At 46.5% G+C, this 17,925-nt stretch overlaps 1 protein-coding gene across 7 annotated transcripts; it reads right to left on the bottom strand.

The window, feature by feature from the left end:
* Positions 1 to 554: 554 nt before the first annotated feature.
* On the bottom strand, positions 555 to 11,831 carry MKS1 (MKS transition zone complex subunit 1). Of its 7 annotated transcripts, XM_070478520.1 has the most exons (18): positions 11,721 to 11,831; positions 11,193 to 11,302; positions 9,895 to 9,965; positions 9,299 to 9,454; positions 8,154 to 8,251; positions 7,826 to 7,954; positions 7,461 to 7,565; positions 7,154 to 7,262; positions 6,567 to 6,623; positions 5,302 to 5,344; positions 4,961 to 5,026; positions 3,092 to 3,162; positions 2,741 to 2,810; positions 2,538 to 2,645; positions 1,747 to 1,880; positions 1,178 to 1,260; positions 995 to 1,092; positions 555 to 878 (listed from the first exon to the last, which is right to left on the bottom strand). In XM_070478520.1, the coding sequence occupies exons 1-18, from the start codon at positions 11,798 to 11,800 to the stop codon at positions 787 to 789; spliced, it is 1,680 nt and encodes a 559-aa protein (XP_070334621.1). In that variant the 5' UTR covers positions 11,801 to 11,831; the 3' UTR covers positions 555 to 786. The 7 variants fall into 7 exon arrangements, 6 of the variants coding, with proteins under 6 accessions (XP_070334621.1, XP_070334623.1, XP_020757810.2 ...); XR_011492091.1 differs by lacking the exon at positions 555 to 878 and having other exon boundaries at positions 1,003 to 1,092; positions 1,178 to 1,358; XM_020902151.2 differs by lacking the exon at positions 555 to 878 and having other exon boundaries at positions 1,003 to 1,092; positions 1,178 to 1,315.
* Between the last annotated feature and the right edge of the window lie 6,094 nt (positions 11,832 to 17,925).

The raw sequence follows: 17,925 nt of genomic DNA, 5'->3' as shown, positions 1-17,925 counted from the left end.
AGCTGTTTCTGCTTTGAGCTGGGGATGGGGAGGTGTGGGACCTGTTGTGCACTTCACTCCGGATGTTTCAGAGGAATGCTGCTAAGACATAGCCGGCACTAACCTTGAAGACTCTCTTGGGGGCCGAGTTAGGAGAATCCAAAGAAACTCTGGAGTAGGAAAAGGCAGGGAAAGGTGGCAGTGTTAGGAGCCCCGACATTAAGAATACCTTGGCCATGCCAGAGACTTGAGCAGAAAACAAGCCAACAGAACGTCAGATGGTAGAAAATCTTTTTATGTACAAAAAACACAATAAAAGCTACTAGCCAGCTAGCAGAAAGGACTGGACATTGCCTTCAGCCTTCATTTACGCTGGCAGCCAGCCCCCGGCGGGAAGAGGAGGCTGGGCTCCCGGGCTGGGAATGGGAGAGCTCCCTTGGCTGCCTTCTCTCTCGGGCCCCAAGTGTGCAGCAGGTGCAGAGCAGGACAGACCGCTGCGCTCTGCCCCCGAGACCAAGAGACAGGCCAGAGAGCAGGCGGTGCCAAGGACAGAAGTAACTCCTTACCCTTCTCAACCCCCAAACACCTGTCCTTTTGTGAGGGGCGTGTGCAGGGGCTGACACATCAAGAGGGGACCACCTGTGGGCCACAGGGTCTCTGGCTTTGTTGCCATTTGGCAGCTGAAGAGCAGGTGGGGGGTCAGGATTCTCAGCAAGTCAGCGGGGTCTCTAACCAGAAAGATGAAGAGGTGGCAGGGCCCGGGCCGTGGTGGGTATCACTTATCGCAGAGGCCAGGGCTGCAGCGAGCTAGGAGACCGAGGTCTCCGAGGGGCTCACAAGATCCTGGGGGAGGCTTTCTCGGGCCTCCTGCATACGGCGCCGGGCTCGCCGGAAGGCCTCTGTGAGGGAAGCGGACACAGGAGTCAGGACCATGGTGTGGGGGCGATGGGGCCCACGTGGATATCGGGGGCGGGGGGCAGGTGGTGGCTGGACCTGGGTGGAGGGGGAAGCCTACCCAGAACATTATGAATGGAACTCTGCTGGCTGAATCCCTCCAGACGGTCCAACACACTCCGCATCCTCTTCCGGAGGGAACTTGACTCCATGAAGGCCCTGTGGGGGAGCCGGCCACCTGACCACGGCTGCTCCGCAGCCCTGGGGACCAGGAGCCCTGAGGCAGAGGGCCAGGGCCACTCACCGGGACTGCTGCAGACAGTGCAGGCGGAAAGTGACGCTGCCTGTGGTCTCAGCGCGGAGTCCGAAGCGGCTCAGACGCTCCCCCTGTGGATCCGGTTAGTCTCAGGTCTTGGTTGGTTTCTAGACCCCAAGCACCATGCTGGCCTCATTCCCATTTGGGGAGAACAGGTCTGTTGGGGAAACTTCATCCCAGCACCCAAATGCCATCACCTCCCGAATGTCAATCAGGGAACAGTCCAGCCGCATTTGAGAATTAGCAGTCTTCTAAGAAGCCAGCTGACCCTATGCTTCCTGAGGTCTTAGGGATGGGCTAGGGGGAGGGGGCAGTTACTCTGATGGGGGCCAGGGGGAATCTTTAAACGTCCTACTTCTCAGGGCTCTCCTAGGAGAGCAGTGACGTCTGTATGTGCTTCAAGATGTGGCTGAGATTTCCCACTGGAGCCACAGAAAGAAGAGACTAAGAACTGATGAAGCAATGAATGAGTAAGGGGCCTTAACCCAGACTGTGCCTTTCCCAGAAGACAGGGACATAACTTCCCAGGGTAAAATATACCCAGAAACAAAAGTCACCTTGAAGGTTCCTGGTATCCACACGTAGGAGAGGTCCTCCAGTTCCAGAGAGCCACCAATGAAAAACCTCCGCAGTTCAGCCACCGGGCTGAGCTCCAGGGGCCTCCAGGTGGAGACCGTCAGGGTGTGAGAGCCTGGGCAGAAGAGGACGCAGCCAGGGCTGGGGAGGGCCTGCGGTCCCTCGCGGGCTCCCCAGCAGTGACCTGGGACTCGCCACCACTGAGACATCTGCTCTGGTGACAGCCTGACCGCTGCTGAAGGTCACCACGGAGGATTAGGGGAACCATGTAGGCATCAACCAGACAAAAGCTCAGATCTTAGCTCTGCCAGTTCCTACCAGGGCAAGTTTCTCAGCCTCTCCGAGCCCCATTCTCCTCATCTAGTAAAACGGAAATAAAACCAACACCTATGCCTCAGAGAGTGGTGGGGAGAATTAAACGAGAAGCACTCAGCACACTGCCTGCTCCACAAGAGAAGACAGTGGCTACTATTTCAAAAGGAACAGGGACCCGCTCAGTACATGTCTGTTCAGAGCCCATCTGGACACAGGCTGCTCCCCCAAGGCTGCAGGTCCAATCAGAGGAGCCAGATCAGAGCCCAGAGCTGCTCGGCTGTCTCTAACGGAGACGGAAAATGCCCTCAAAAGGAGCACAGAATCTCGCAAGTTACATGCTTCTAGTTCCCCGTCACCCCCCCTTCTCCCAGGATGCGGTCGAGTCCTCTGAAGCATCAGCCTTGCGTCTAGGAGCGGGGGCAGGAGGGCCGCGTGCAGGGCAGGAACAAGAGGTCACCTGGGGTGGTGGGCAGCACCACAGCCCCGTAGCCTTCCACGCGGTACCGCTGCCAGAAGTCCAGCGAGAGGACCTCGCAGTAGAGCACGGGCCACTCTGGGAGCGCACCTGCCAAGGGGAGAAGCGGCCAGGTCCCGGGAGGCCCCCACGGGAGAGGGCGCGTCTGAGGAGCCCCAAGGCCAGGGACTGGCCCGGCCACTCACCGACAGATTCATCCTCGTGGAGGAAGGAGGCCTCGAACGTGAAAGGGTAGGAGAAGTAGGCCACGTTATCCTAGAAAGGAGGACTGTTGTTTTATACTTGGTCCCAATGGAAAAGGAAAAACCATCACTCCACACAGGAAATAAGAGGCTAAGAGGGGAAGGGACCCCTATACGTAAGTTGCTGCCATTCTCAAAAAGGCAGAGAACCCTGGGGCCAGGCGGCCCTGCAGGGCCCACAGCGAAGTGCCAGACCCAGCTCTGGCGTCCTCCCCGGGCTGCCAGCCCGATCATCTTCGGATGTCATGCCAGGAGCAGCCCTGTTCCCTCCAGGCGCCCCTCTTGTTGCCATACCATCCCCCAGGACTTGGTGGCACAGGTCTGTGTTATTCCTGAGAGCTGCTGGAACGCTGGGCTTGACCAGTCTAAAAGCCAAAGACCACACAGAGTAAGTCAACCTGGGAGGAAGGCGAGCAGTTGGGAGAAACACAAAGCTCCTTTCCGCATTCAGTCACTCATGCACGTGATCAGTCACTCATGTCACGTTCACTAGGTCCATTGTGTGCGTCCCTGGAGACATTTCAGTGACCGGACAGAAAAGCTTCCTGTCTGTCTCTCATGGGGCTGACCTTCTAGCTGGGGATGGGAGGGGGCACAGAAAGCCAACCAACCAACAACAGACCATCAGGAAGTGATAAAAGCTAAATATAAAGCAGGGTGAAGAGACTGAGAGGCCTGGAAGCTCATCGAGGGATGCTGAGGGACACTCGGAGGTGACACTTAGGCTGAGACCTAAACTGAAGCAGAACCAGTTGTGCAAAGATAGGATACAAAAGGTTTCGGACAGGAAATGGTCCTGAAAAGGCACCAGAGTGGGAATGAACTTGGCCTGTTGAGGAACAGGAAGCACGACTGGAATGTTATAAGGGAGAGAGAGGCTGGGGCCAGCTCTTTCAGGGAATGGGGTCTGGACTTTGCTCACAGTGGGAAGGGAAGCCATGGGGGCTTTGAGTTGAAGAGAGACACAGCTGGTTTACATTTTAAAGGCTCGGTCAGGCTGTGGTGTGTATGGCAAATGAAACGTAAGAGGGAGCTTCCCTGGTGGCTCAATGGTAAAGAATCCACCTGCCAATGCAGGAGACACAGGTTCGGTCCCTGGCCCGGGAAGATTCACACGAGCCGAGGAGAAACAGCCCGTGCACCATAACTACTGCGCCTTTGCTCCAGAGTCCAGGAGCCGCAGCTACTGAAGCCTCAGAGCCCGAGAGCCCGGTCTCTGCAACAAGAGAAGGCGCTGCCGTGAGAGGCCTGAGCACCGCAACTAGAGAGGAGCCCCCCCACTGCAAGCAAGACCCAGCACAGCTAAAAGTACACAGATAGATAAAAATTATTTTAAAAATGAAAAAGAAAAGAAACGTAAGAGCAAGACAGGAAGCAAGAGGATAAATTGGAAACTTAATGCTTTGGCCTAAGTAAGAGATGATTGTGGTTTGGTCCAGGGTCCTCAAGAGAACAGGTAATTCAGGACATCTTTGGGAAACAGACCTGACACGAATTGCTGATGGCATGAATGGTGGTAGGGAGCTAGAGAAAGTGGGGAATTAAGGATGCCTCTTATATTCCTGGTATTAGAAACCAAAGAGATGACATCGTGGTTCTGCTAAGATGGAGAAGACCATAAGGGCAGGTTTGCAGCAAGAGGAGGAATCAAGGATGCTTTCGGTCACGTTAAGCAGAAACAACAAACAGGTAAGTGGGCATGAGTCTGGAATTCAGGGAGAGGCTAATACTAGAGAGAGAAGTCTGGGAGTCTGAGACACACACACAAAACTGAAGCCACAGGAAGGATGAGGCCACCTAGAAAGACTGTGGAGAGACAGTGAAAGAAGGTCAGGCCTGGCCTTGGATACCTAATAGTTTTAGGTCAACAGAAGATGAGGAAACAGCCAAGAAGGCTCTGAGCCACCAGCGAGAGAGCAGAGAGGAGCACGGAGCCAGAAGGCAAGAGGAGAGGGTCAGTGAGGAAAGCAAGCTGTAGCAACTGACAGACCAAGGAGGGCGAAGGCAGACACGTCCCCACAGGATTTCACATCTTGGAAGTGACCTAGGACCTTGAAAAGAACACTAACATTTTCAGTGGAAGAGTGGGGAAGGACACCTGACTGAATGCCTCTGGAAAACTGTCAGAAGGCGTAAAAAGAGAGACTTGTGAATACTACTTACTAGAAGTTGGCAATTCCACAAAGAAGTGGACGTACAGGTTGTCATACTCATAGCCCTGGGCTGAAACTAAGAAAACAGGAAACAGTTTCAGTTTATTGCCCTATCACCCCTAACGCCTGACCCAGTCCTGCAGGGCCTACCGCTTGGGGAAGCAAGTCCCCTGAGGGCCGGGAACTCTCTCTGTTTCCAGGAAAGACTCAAGCCTGAGTCTCCCGACAACCCTCCCGACAACTCTCTTGCGGATGACCCAAGGCCACTGCCGGGGTGGGGAGGACTATTCCACAGTGCTCTCTCTGGCACTTGCCAGGCCTCAGGGGACCTCTGTCTGGTGAGACACTTACCCACCTCTCCATTCACAAACAGCCGGAGGGCACCTGGTACGGTCTGGGGTAGAGAGAAGTGAGAACAGGTCAGGAGGTTTGAGGGAAGCGACGCCTCTCCTTCAGACTGTCCATAAACCCCCAGAGGACCTGACATGAGACGTCCAATTCTGGCATGTAACTACCCACACTTCCTCCCCATCTGCCATTTCTCCACAGATCTGTTTCCTTCATTTCTCAAATGTGTAACATAGGGGGAAAGCACCTAATTTAAATGGTGGAGAGGGCAATGGAGTGTGAGGAACTTATAAGAATGGCCAAGAAAAGCATCCACAGCTGCCCACTGGCCTACAGCAAGAGGCTGGAGAACCCTGCTCCCTCTGGAGGGCTGAGGTCAAGAAACTAGGCAGTTTCCTTTTAAAATTATTTGTGTCTCCATCTTATCTAACTTTTTAACACTGAACATCTGTTGCTAATACAATATAAAAATAGTGAGAGCTAATTTTTTACAGACAGAGAGCGAGACCACCGAGTAACTCTATCTCTGTTTCCAGATCTAGAAATGGAACTCCTGGAATAAGAGAAGACAAGAACAGGACCACAGGATTATGGACTCAAACTGTTCTGTCTTAAAAGCCAAACTATCTGACGAACAGAAATGAGACACCTCCTTCCTTTATGGGGCATGAAGGAAAAATATATACATTAAGAGTAAGGAAGACATTTTTCATCTTTATACTTATTTATAAAAAAAATTAATGGTTCAATAGCATCACTGACTCAGTGGACATGAGTTTGAGCAAACTCTGGGAGATAGTGGAGGACACAGAAGCCTGGCATGCTGCAGTCCATGGGATCACCAAGAGTCAGACATGACTGAGCGACTGAACAGCAATAATAAAATAAAGTAATACATGAATGCACCACCACTGATAAAAATTCAAAACTATCTAAGTTTAGAGAATAAAAAGGAAACATTCCTGACATAGCCCTCTCACCCCTCAATAGCCACCTACTGTCTTCCAACTCCACCGCCTTCCCAGAAAAAGCCCCCAGAAGGCATGTGCCCCCTGAGACCTCTTCCTATGCATCAATAGTTCTATATCAACATGCAGTGCTTCAAAAACACAGCAAGGACTGCACTCTGTATGTTATTTTCTAGTTTCTTCTTACACTGAAGAGTGTGTCTTGGGGACCTTGAAGAGAGGACCGTCACTCAGCTAGAGTCAGAGCGCTCTGGCTACAGAAACCCAGCTTATGGTGGTGGAGGAAGCTGGGCTACTCACCGTCTCAAAGTCAGTGCCCACGAGGCTGTTGAGATACTCCTTGTGCCGGCCATAGAGCTGAGGAAACAAACCACACCAAGCCTCAAGATGCAGTCCCAGCCAGACCAGGGTTCAGATCTGAATGGGAGGGGGAAACGAGCAGGAATGGGAAACGCCACAGACAGCTGGGTGCCTAAGCATTCCTGCCACGGACATCCGACAATGAAGCACAGAGGCCCTGGGGTCCACTGGCCTGGGACCCACCCAGCTCCCACACTGCTGCGGCCTTGGGCAGACTGCTCAACTTCTTGATCTCCACTGCCTCATTTATAAAATGGTCATAAAATAAGCATTCCCTCGAAGGGTTGTGGCACAGTCTAAATGAAATTAGGCATGTGAAGGCCCTAGCACAGAGCACAGGCCATGCTCAGATAGATCGTCATTAGCATAATGATCTTGTAACAGGCTCAAAGGCTCGTGTCTGATAGGTTAGAAGGGCTTCCCAAATCAGGAGAGGCCATCAAGAGCAAGACCTGCCCACAGCTGACCAACCCTCAGGCGCGGCCTCAGCTCCCAGCTCTCTGGTTCTCGGATGAATCAGCACTCACGTCCTTGAAGACGCGCTGTTCCCGCTCCTCCTCCTCAGGCTGGGCGAAGGAACTCACGTTGTCAATCGTATACTTCCACAGCTCCTGCTTCTCCCCCTCTGTCTCGATTCTGTAAGGTCAAAGCCACAAAGGGCCTAACTGGGAAAACAGGAGACGAGGCCCTCCAGACCCAACCCAGGGACAGGGAATGGGAATGTAAATGTTAGGAGAGACGAAGGGCTTTCTGAGAACTTCCTCAACTTGAGGCAAGAAGTGAAGCCAAGGAAAGGAATGCTAGTCTCCACCGCCTCTTTCTTCCTCTTCTCACCTGTAGGGCCCTTTGGAGCCAGTGAAGTCAGGTTTTACTGTGATCACTCCATTGCTGTCCACCTTCAGAGTACAGAGGACATGTTCATGCTTCTTATAGCCAAGCCTAAAAACCAGGGGTAACACCAGAGTTCAAGATTGCTGGCCTCATTTCTGGGAAAGAGGAAGAGGTATTCAGTCCACATCAGGGGAGAAGACAGAGGCTGCAGTGAGAATAGTCAGAGTAAAATATTTCCTTCCCAAGAAAAAGAAGGAAACAAAATCCCTCCCTCCCATATACCTGGGATGACCGTAACGGGAGGGTGATGGTTAGTGACAGGAGAAGAGGATGAAGGTCTGAGTTGGGCAGTGAGAAGCTTCACTCACTTTCCATAGGGCCCCAGGTCTGCCATGATATACATGGTCTGAAGAGGGGTGTTGATGACATGGTTGTTCCTGATGAATTCTTCTGAGGGCTCCCAGGTGACGACTCGTGACTTAAGAATGCCACCCTCCCTGGGAGACACCACAGGAAGGCTCACTTCCCTGGCACCCCCTGAAGAGCCTGAAGGAAGAACGCAAGGGGGCACACCCAGGAGGAGTACAGGGGAGCACTCCACTGCAGAGTGGGACACACACATTGGTGAACTCACAGAGAACACAGGCACAGAAGGAGCACGGGGACCTCCCCAGCCCCATCCACGCTTGCACTCACATCCCTCGCTTGTCCTGCCGTCGCCGCCTGACATTTGCCATTCGCTCGACCAAGAAGGATGGCATTTCGCTGGCTGCAGTGGTCATTTTCTGACAGTGCTGGGAAAACAGAGCAGCTTGGTATAAGCCAGCTGCTCAGGGCCACGTGGGACCACGCACCTGGAGGGAAATCTTCCTTCTGAAACCTCACAGGACCTTAAGAGCGCAGCCACCTCACAACAGCACACGCTGATGGAGGGTGCAGTGACACAAACAGCTCAGAGAAGAGCCCGACCAAGCCCTGATCTGCCCTAAGGTGGTAGCAGCACATTACTCTTGAGAAATGAGTCTGCAGTCTGTAAGCCCGTACCAACAGAGTTGAGTGAGTCGACCTGGTAGATGCTGACATCACTAGGTGGTTGGAAGATGCCGAATGTAACGCAAGTATTCCGTGAAAAACCCTTCCACAGGTAACTGAACACTAACTGTAATTTTCCTTTCTTTACCAAAACAGACAACCTAAATTTTACATGCTCCCAACCCACAACTTTCAAAAACATTCACTTAACACCTGGCTTAGATATCTACAGGGTCACAGACAAAAATCAGAAAATATAGGCTCTCCCCACCTTCAAGGAATTTATAATCTCACTGAGAAGATAGAACATATCATATAGTGACTGAAGAAAATTTAAAACGAGGCCACAAGGGTATGCTGTCCTCAGCAAACTGAGGACATAAGCCATTCCCCATACAGTACTGAATTCCTCTTCAAATCCGTATGTTCAGTTTTGGCTGAATCCCATGATGAACTTAATCTAGATGGTTCTAGACTCCATCCACCTGTTGATCTCATGATGCACAGGGGAAATCAAACCTAGTGGCTGCTCCCTGCAGTGTGTAGTCTGCAAGCCTAGCATTAGAGACATTGCTAGCTCCCTTAGTCCCTCCAGCATGTGGGGCAAGGAGCAGCAGCCACACCACCCACAGACTGTGCCCACCTACTCCACCCTGGCTGCCAGGAACACATGGAAATTCTCAGACAGGCTCACTTAACAGGCTTCTGAGTTAAAACATGAGCCAGAAAGCCAGGGGAAACAAAGGTGAAGGGAGCTACAGAGCTTGGCTAAGTCTATCTGAGTCTGTCTACTTGGGAAAGAATGATACCTCCTCCAAATTGGTGTATCTATCAGAGTCAGTGTAGGTAAAGATCCGTCGGTTCTTCCTGCCACCTGAATCTTCCAGCTTCAGAATCTCTTGACGGTACTGATGATCCAAAGGGCTCTGACAGGCTGCTTCATTTTGGTACAGATCTACTTCAAACTGAGGTCACAAAGAAACAGAGTTCCACTGAGAGTATTTTAATTTTGTCGCTACAACTGTTTGGTCAAATATCATTTGTCAGGATGTCTTATCTAAACTGATAAGAGGACAGAAAAGCCAACGAAGGTTAGAGCTACAAGGAACCAGACGGATAGTCTAATTCAATTCTGCTGTTATGGAACAGACATACCAAGACAAGAATTCTGCTGTTTTGGTATGTGGCCCAGAGGTGAAAAGCATGTTACTCAAGATCATAAAACTGGCTAGTGGCAGGTACTACATTACACTGATCCTGTAAACACAGCAGTGGGAAGTATAAATTGTTGTAACCTTTCTGGAAATCAGTTTGGTGATATGTATCAAGAACCTTTCCCTGCGACCAGGCAGGAGGACGTGGGCCAGGTGCAGGTAGACCCAGCAGACAAGGGACACCAGCCCACCTGGCTGAAGAGCTTCTCTTGCCACCCAATCACAACCTCCTCTTCTTCTGCTTCCTCTGGGCGGTGTCCACCTCCAAAGAAAACAGAGTGAGTCAAATGTTTGAGCCCAACTAGCACCACTTCCTGCTCTCTGGTTGGTTATAACCAAAGTCTGCGGTCTTATATTTGCCACAAAACCAGTTGGAGTTCACTGATTATGAAGTGCTCACTCTAGAGAGGCAGTAGATATGTGCAGAAGCCAAGATTAAGACCCAAGAAGTTTTAATCACCCCTTTAACTTTAATAAAAGAAATCATGTCCTCCAGGGATTATTTAATCTAATTCAGAGTCAAGAGCTGAAATTTAGATATGGGCTGAACAGCTCTTTCTCAATCCCAATTGTCTACATTTGCTAGACAGGAACTATGGCATTTTTATCTTCACTATTTCTGAAGCCATAAACCTAGAATCACAAACACTGTAACCTTAAAAGGCCAAGAGTTAACAGAGAAAAGGAAAGATATATAAGTGATTTTTTTAAAAGAACTAAATCTAATATGTACACTCCTATATGAGTATGCCTTTTCCAAAGGTATATGCTTCAAAACCCACCAGCTCACACTTTTGCCCAGGAATATTTCTGAACAGAAACAACAAAAGCAAAGAGACTAGTGACCTAACACAAAAACACTGTCTTCTCTTTCTCACTTTTCTGGCTTCTCAGAGAAGGAAAAATGCTAGAACACATACTAATACTAATATGTACATTTTCTGGGACTTCCCTGGTAGTCCCGTGGTTGCACTGCAGGGGGCATGGGTTCCATCCCTACAGGGAAAACTAAGATCCCGCATGCCACACAGCAAGGTAAAAAAATATAAAAGTGCATTTTCAAAGCAGACCCAAATGTTTAACTTGTTTTTAAAAAGTGTTTATATCGTAAGTTTCAAGCTTGGAGTGATACTTTCTCTTAGAAAAAAAATAAATGCCACAAACAGGCATTTGGGTTTAGAGGTAAATTTATAATATACCTAAAGCACGATATTTGCTATTTCACTACATTTGACCACAGTCAGATCAGCTTCTTGATAATAGGAATCACGTCTTATCCACTTTTCACACAACAAAGCAGTAGTTAAAATTGCTTGGGATCAAATTCTGACTTCAACCGTTAGCAACCCAGTGACCTTGGACAAGAAACCCAACCTCTCTATACCTTTTCTCAGACTATAGACCTGGGTCTACTCTGTCTTAAGAGGTAACCTCCGCCCTAGGCCCTTCCCCAGACACCCAAGGGGCCCCATCACCACTATACACCCACTGGCCGTTGGGTGAGGCCTAAAAGTGGCCAAGTCTATGAGATCCTTCCCCAGTTGGGCAGCAGGCTGGCAATGGAGGTAGTTGCTTGATGTGATTCTTTGCAGGTGGACTCTGCCAGGAAAGAAGAAGCCCACAATACTGTTAAAAGACACAGAAGCAGTAGACGAACGCAGAGCAAGGATGGGGAAACAAAACACAGAAGAGATTATGGCTACCAAGAGATGTGGCGGGGTGCAGGCAACAGAGGGGAGGGGAGGGGGGCATGCGGCCCCAGGGAGGAGAGGATGCGAGAGTGTACTGGAGGGAGACACAGGGCTCTGAGGAATTTGGGGGGCATAGGGTCCTGAAAGAGTGAGTCTGGAAGCTGCGAGTGAAGAGGGTTCCGGGTATTGAGGGAGACGCGAGGAGACCGGGGTGACAGTGGTCAGTACTGCAAACGGAAGTGAGGGCCCCAGCAAAGGAGAAGTGTAATTCAGGCTCCAATTATCTGAGAGCATAAAAGCACGGGGCTCTGGGGTGATGCGACTACCGGAGGCGGAGGTTGCGCACGGGGTCCCGGGAGCGGTACACGGCCTCTCCGGTGTCAGTGCTCCAGATGGCCTCCGCCATGACAGCTGCGCCGCGCACGACTGCGCCGGAAAGCGCGCCGCCCCGGTTCCCCTGGCAACTGAGACGCAGTCAGGAGCCCGGAACCCGGTTCCCTAGGCGGCGCGGCAGAAGCCCCGCCCATTGCGGGCCCTGCACTGGCTGAGTCCCTGCCCAGGCCGGCTGGGTGGTCCTGCCGGGTCGCCGCTGGTCTTGAGTGCGAACAAAGCTCGCTCACACCCAAGGCCGGGCTGGATGCGCTTGACGAATGAGGAAACTAAAGCAGCGCTATCGGCCCCCATTATGTAGATTCAGACAGAAATGGTCGTGGGCCCCAAATCCGAGTGTCCTGAGTTCTCAGCTACTATTTTCCCCACCACACTGAATCCGGGGACACTTTGGCCTCAAAATCGGTTGACGGGGACTCGCAGAATGCACCCGTTCTTCCCAGAGGAGTGACGGGAGGTGAAGACAGTTACCCAGACATGAAAGTATTTTCTTGGAAGCAAGCAAAAATGTCAGAAGATTTATTAATCCTTGGGTTGGCATTCACTGAGCCAGAGAAAAAAGAAACAAGGAAGCTAGCAGTAAGGAAGGAAAAGGTGTCATTATTTCACTGGTTTCTCCCTGCTTGTGTTATTTCCCGATTTGTAAGCCACCTTGGATACCGCTCTGACCTTGAGAAAGGTCAATAAAATGCCATTCTGAAGACGTGCTTCATTGGGCTGCCAAAGGCGGGACACACCTGTAACCTCAAGTCCGGCTCTCTAGCACCTTGGGGATGGCAGCAGTTATCAGCCTTTGTCATTTGCTGCTTCTTGTCCCCTGAACCCAGTTTGATTATATGGCATTGGCAGCCATCAGCAATAAAGCTGCTCTTGTGTAACACTAAAGACTCACTATAACAATAGCCCTATTTACGTAAGATCTAATACAGCCTGGGCTCCTTGTTTATATTGTCCTTAATCCTCCTAGAAAGCCAATGAAGTTATTGAAGGCCAGAATTTAAAGATTGAACTGGACTAAGTGGTAGAGAAGCTGAGACGCCAGCCCAGGCCTGTCTTTTGAAGCCTAACACGTTCCACTCTGCTTCACAACCTCTCACCTACCAATTTATTCTGTAAGAGCACACAATTCCCAACCTGGGAAATAGTAATAATTATTTCAACAGGTGAAACCGTGGAGGCAGAATATCAGTTCTTAAGGGAAAAGATCACTCTAATTTTTTCTTTTAAAATTGTGAATAGGCAACAGTTTGCCATATGAACAACAAATGATAAAGTTGGAGCCTGAACCAGCAGTTTAGTTTTACACCAAATCTAACTTAGAGTGAAGTCAACCTGACATAATTATAAGCCAAGTACTGTATCACATGATATGCAAATATAAGTGATTTGTCTAAGTAACTATAAATTACTTTTGTACAGGTAAACTAGATTTTTATTCCTTTTATTTACTGATATAAATCAGGATTCTTAAAATTGGGATCCATGAGCAGAGTTCAAGGGGTCTATTGATTCCCTTACCTAGTGGGTGGAGGGAAGGGAGAGCAGCAAGATAGGGTATGAGATTAGGAGATACAAACTACTATGTATAAAATAAATAAGAAACAGAGATATGTTTTATAACACAGGGAAATATAGCTATTATTTTGTAATAACTTTAAATGGAATATAATCTATAGAACTATTGAATCCCTGTTTCAGGTTTTGCACCTGAAACTAATGATCTAAATTGACTGTGCTGTGCTTCATCAGTCATACAGTCGTGCCTGACTCCTTGCGATCCCATGGACTGTAGCCCACCATGCTCCTCTGTCCTTGGGGATTCTATAGGCAAGAGTACTGGAGAAGGTTGCCAGGCCCTCCTCCAGGGAATCTTCCCAACCCCGGGATTGAATCCAGTTCTCCTGCATTGCAGGTGGATTCTTTACCATCTGAGCCACCAGGGAAGCCCAAATCAACTATACTTCAACTAAAAAAAAAAACTCCCCAGGGACTTCCCTGGTGGACCAGTGGTTAAGAATCCACCTTCCAATTCAGGGGACACGGGTTTGGTCCTTGGTGTGGGAACTAAGATCCCACATGTCACAGGGCAACTAAGACAGCACGCCTTCGCACCACAACTAGACAATCTGTGCACCACAACGCAAGACCCCGCATGATGCAACAAAGCCTGCAACAACCCTGCTGCAACTAAGCCCTGATGCAGACGAATTAAACAAACAAACAAAAAACCCTCCTTGAATTTTGTGTGGGCCATTTTTCTGGAAAGAGTTCATGGTTTTTGTCAGATTCTGGAAGGAGTTTGTATCCTGATATCAAGAAGAGCCTGATCTCCACTATGTTTATGTACTGACATCTTGCTAAAAATGTAAAGTTTGGATTACATAACACAAAGGGCAAAATCCCCTGCACCATCACCAGCAATGCTTCCTCCCCTACTCCTAGTCAGGAACATTCAGTGTTGATATTTAGTGTGTTCTCCCTAAACTAGTGCCATTATTTGGATAATTTTTTTTGGTTAAAAAACGATTGCACAATCATGAAGGATAAACATATCCTCCTTTTCACGTGTTTATAAGCCAATACATTAATAGTATTTCTCAATCATGAGCAGGAAATGTAGAACCTGGATTAAGGTTCAAGATGTTTTGACTCAAACCTGTGGGCTCTCCTATGAAGTGGGCTCTCTCCTTACAACTACTCCCATTCCCAAGCCTATTTTTTTCTTTCTTAAACTGGTCACATCTGAGCTACATCATAACAGTCCAATCACTCTCCTTCCCCTCTCCGGCTGATACTTTATTACAAAATTAGGTCTTATTCTTACAGAAGAGGAAGAATATGGTTCTCCCAAACTTCTGTGTCCCACACTGTCTGTGCTCTGTGCCTAATAACTGTCCCTTGAACTGACCTTGGTCCAGAGAAGAGATCCTTCTGAAATGGAACAATCTTATGAGGAATAATAGACCTGACTCTTGCTTTGCTCTCTCTCTCTCTGACTTTGAAGATGGAAGTGAGGGCCTTAAACATACCATAAAGCAGAGATTGTCAGATTGGATAAAAAGCAAGATCTGACTGTATGCTGTCCATGAGACGCTGACTTTAAATATAAAGACATTCATAATTTAAAAGTTAGAAAATATAAGGAAATCTTGCTATTTGTGACAACAGGGTTATGAGGATACTATGCTGAGTGAGGTTATTATGCCGAGTGAAAAAAGGTCAGAGAAAGATAAATATTTTCATTTCATTTATATGTGGAGTCTAAAAACTAAACAAACACAACAAAATAGAAACAGAATTATAGATACAAAGAACAAATAGGTTGCAGGGAGAGGGGAGGAAAGAAATAGGTGAAGCAGATTAAGAAATAGAAACTTCTAATGGCAAGGTAAACCAGCCATGAGTATGAAATGTACAATGTGGGGAATATAGTCAATAATTATGTAATATTGTATGATGAGAGGTCATAACTAAACTTATCATGTTGATCATTTTGAAATGTATAGAAATAACAAACCACTGTTGAATAACAGAAACTAATATAGTGTTGTAGTTCAGTTATATTTCAAAAACAAACTCATAGAAAAAGAGATCAAATTTGTGTTTATCAGAAGTTGGGGATAGGGAGAGGGGATATTGGATTCAGACACTCAAAAGGTGCAAACTTCCAGTTAAAAGAAAAATATGTGTATGTAAAGTACAACATGATAAATAGAATTAACACTGCTGTACATTACATATGAAAGTTATTAAGAAGGTAAATCCTAAGCAATCTCATCACAAGGGAAAATATTTTTTCTATTTCTTTAGTTTTGTATATGTACTTTTGCATTCTGTAATTTTGTATGAGATTATGGATGTTCACTAAACTTACTGATAATCATTTCATGATGTTTATAAATCAAATCATTATGCTGTACATCCAATACTTACACAGTGCTGTATGTCAGTTAGAGCTCAATAAAACTGGATGAAAACAAAAGAAGAAATGAAAAAGAAAAAAATTAGCTTTTTAAAGTTAAAGGATGGAAAAAGATGTACCAAGCAAACATTAATCCAAAGAAAACTAGAAAGGCTATCTTATTAACAGACAAAATAGATTTCAAAACAAGGGATATTACCAGGAATAAGGAAGTGTATTTTGTAATGATAAATGCACCAATTCATCAAGAGAACATAAGAAAACTAAATATTTATGCACTCAACAATTTCAAAATACATGAAGCAAAAGATTGACAGACATGAAAGGGGAAATAGGCAAATCCAGTTATAGTTGGAGATATTAACACTCTTTTTTTTAAATTGAAGTATGACTGACTTACAATATTGTATTAATTTCAGGTGTACAACATAGTAATTCAATATGTTTATAGATTATGCACCAAAGTTATTGCAGTATTATTGACTATATTACCTATGCTGTACATTTATCCCTGTGACTTATTTATTTTATAACTGGTAGTTTGTACCTCTTAATTCCCTTCACCCATTTTGCACATCCCTGAACCCTCCTCCCTTCTGGAAACCCCAAGTTTGTCCTCTGTATCTGTAAGTCTATTTCTGTTTTATTCTACTTTTTTGTTTGTTTTGTTTTTTAGATTCCAGATATAAATGAGAACATTCAGTATTTGTCTTTCTCTATCTTATTTCACTTAGCATAATACCCTTTTGGTACATGCCTGCTGTTGAATATGGCAAGATTTCATTCTTATGGCTGGGTAATAATCCATTGTGTATATATGCCACATCTATTTATTCATCTATTGATGAACATTAGGCCGCTCCCATATCTTGGCTATTATAAATAATGCAACAGTGAACACTGTGGGTATACATCTTTGAATTAGTGTTTTTATTTTCTTCAGATAAAAACCGAGGGGTGGAATTTCTGGACTGTATGGTAGTTGTAGGTTTAATTTTTTGAGGACTCTCTATATTGTTTTCCACACTGACTACAACAATTTATATTCCTACCAAGAGTTTATGAGGGTTCTCCTTTTACTACATCCTCACCAACGCTTGTTATTTGTTCTCTTTTTGATAATTCTTTATTTTTAATGTATTTATTTTAATTGGAGTCTAATTAATTTACAACATTGTGGTGGTTTTTGCCATACATTGACATGAATCAGCCATGGGTGTACATGTGTTCCGCATCCTGAAGCCCCCTCCCACCTCTCTTCACATCCCATTCCTCAGGGTCATCCCAGTGTACCAGAAAGGTGTGAAGTAATGTCTCACTGTGGTTTTGCATTTCCCTGATAATTAGCAGCTTTTCATGTCTCTTGTCCGACTATATGTTTTCTTTGGAAAACTGCTGTTTCAGGTCCTTTTTAAATCAGATTTTTATATAATGAGTTGTATGAGTTCTTTGTATACTTTGGATATTTAACATTAACTCCTTACTAGACATATCAGTTGCAAATATATTCTTCCATTCAGTATGTTCTTTTCATTTTGTCCACAATTTCCTTCACTGTGCACAAGATTTTTAGTTTGATATGATCTCTTTTATTTATTTATTTTTTTGTTTGTTTTTGCTTTTGTTGCTCAGCCCTGCGAAATAAGATCCAAAAATTATTGCTAAAATCAATGTCAAAGAGTGATTTTTCTTCTGGAAGTTTTATGGTTTCAGGTCTGATGTTTATGTCTTTAATCCATCTATTTTGAGCTTATGTTTGTATACAGGGTGAGAAAATGGACTGGTTTCATTCTTTTACAATAGCTGTTCAGTTTTTCCAACAATTTTTCTCTCCAAAAGAGAGACTATCTTTTCCCCAATATATATTCTTGCCTCCTTTGTCATCAATAAATTGATCAGAGGTGCATGAGTTTACTTCTGGGCTCTCTACTCTGCTTCATTGATCTATGTGTGTATGTCTGTGCCAGTACCATACCATACTATTTTTCTTTTTTACCATTGTTACATGTGTGCATTTTATTTAACAGTGTTGTGTACCTAGTGGCCAATTAAGTTCTTACATGAATATCTAGACTTTCTAGATATTTAGAAGTGCTTGATGCATTTAAAAGTAGAAGTAGTAGAATAATGCTATTTATAAATAGCTTTTTTATAGTATGAATTAAAATTCATTTCTTGAGAATTACAGAATCTCAAGGGAGTTTTGTGGGTTGTAATAG

The sequence above is a fragment of the Odocoileus virginianus genome, chromosome 17, assembly GCF_023699985.2.
Source record: "Odocoileus virginianus isolate 20LAN1187 ecotype Illinois chromosome 17, Ovbor_1.2, whole genome shotgun sequence".
Lineage (NCBI taxonomy): Eukaryota > Metazoa > Chordata > Mammalia > Artiodactyla > Cervidae > Odocoileus > Odocoileus virginianus.
The sequence above is the reverse complement of the archived record's forward strand: the minus strand, read 5'-3'. Positions and strand labels throughout refer to the sequence as shown.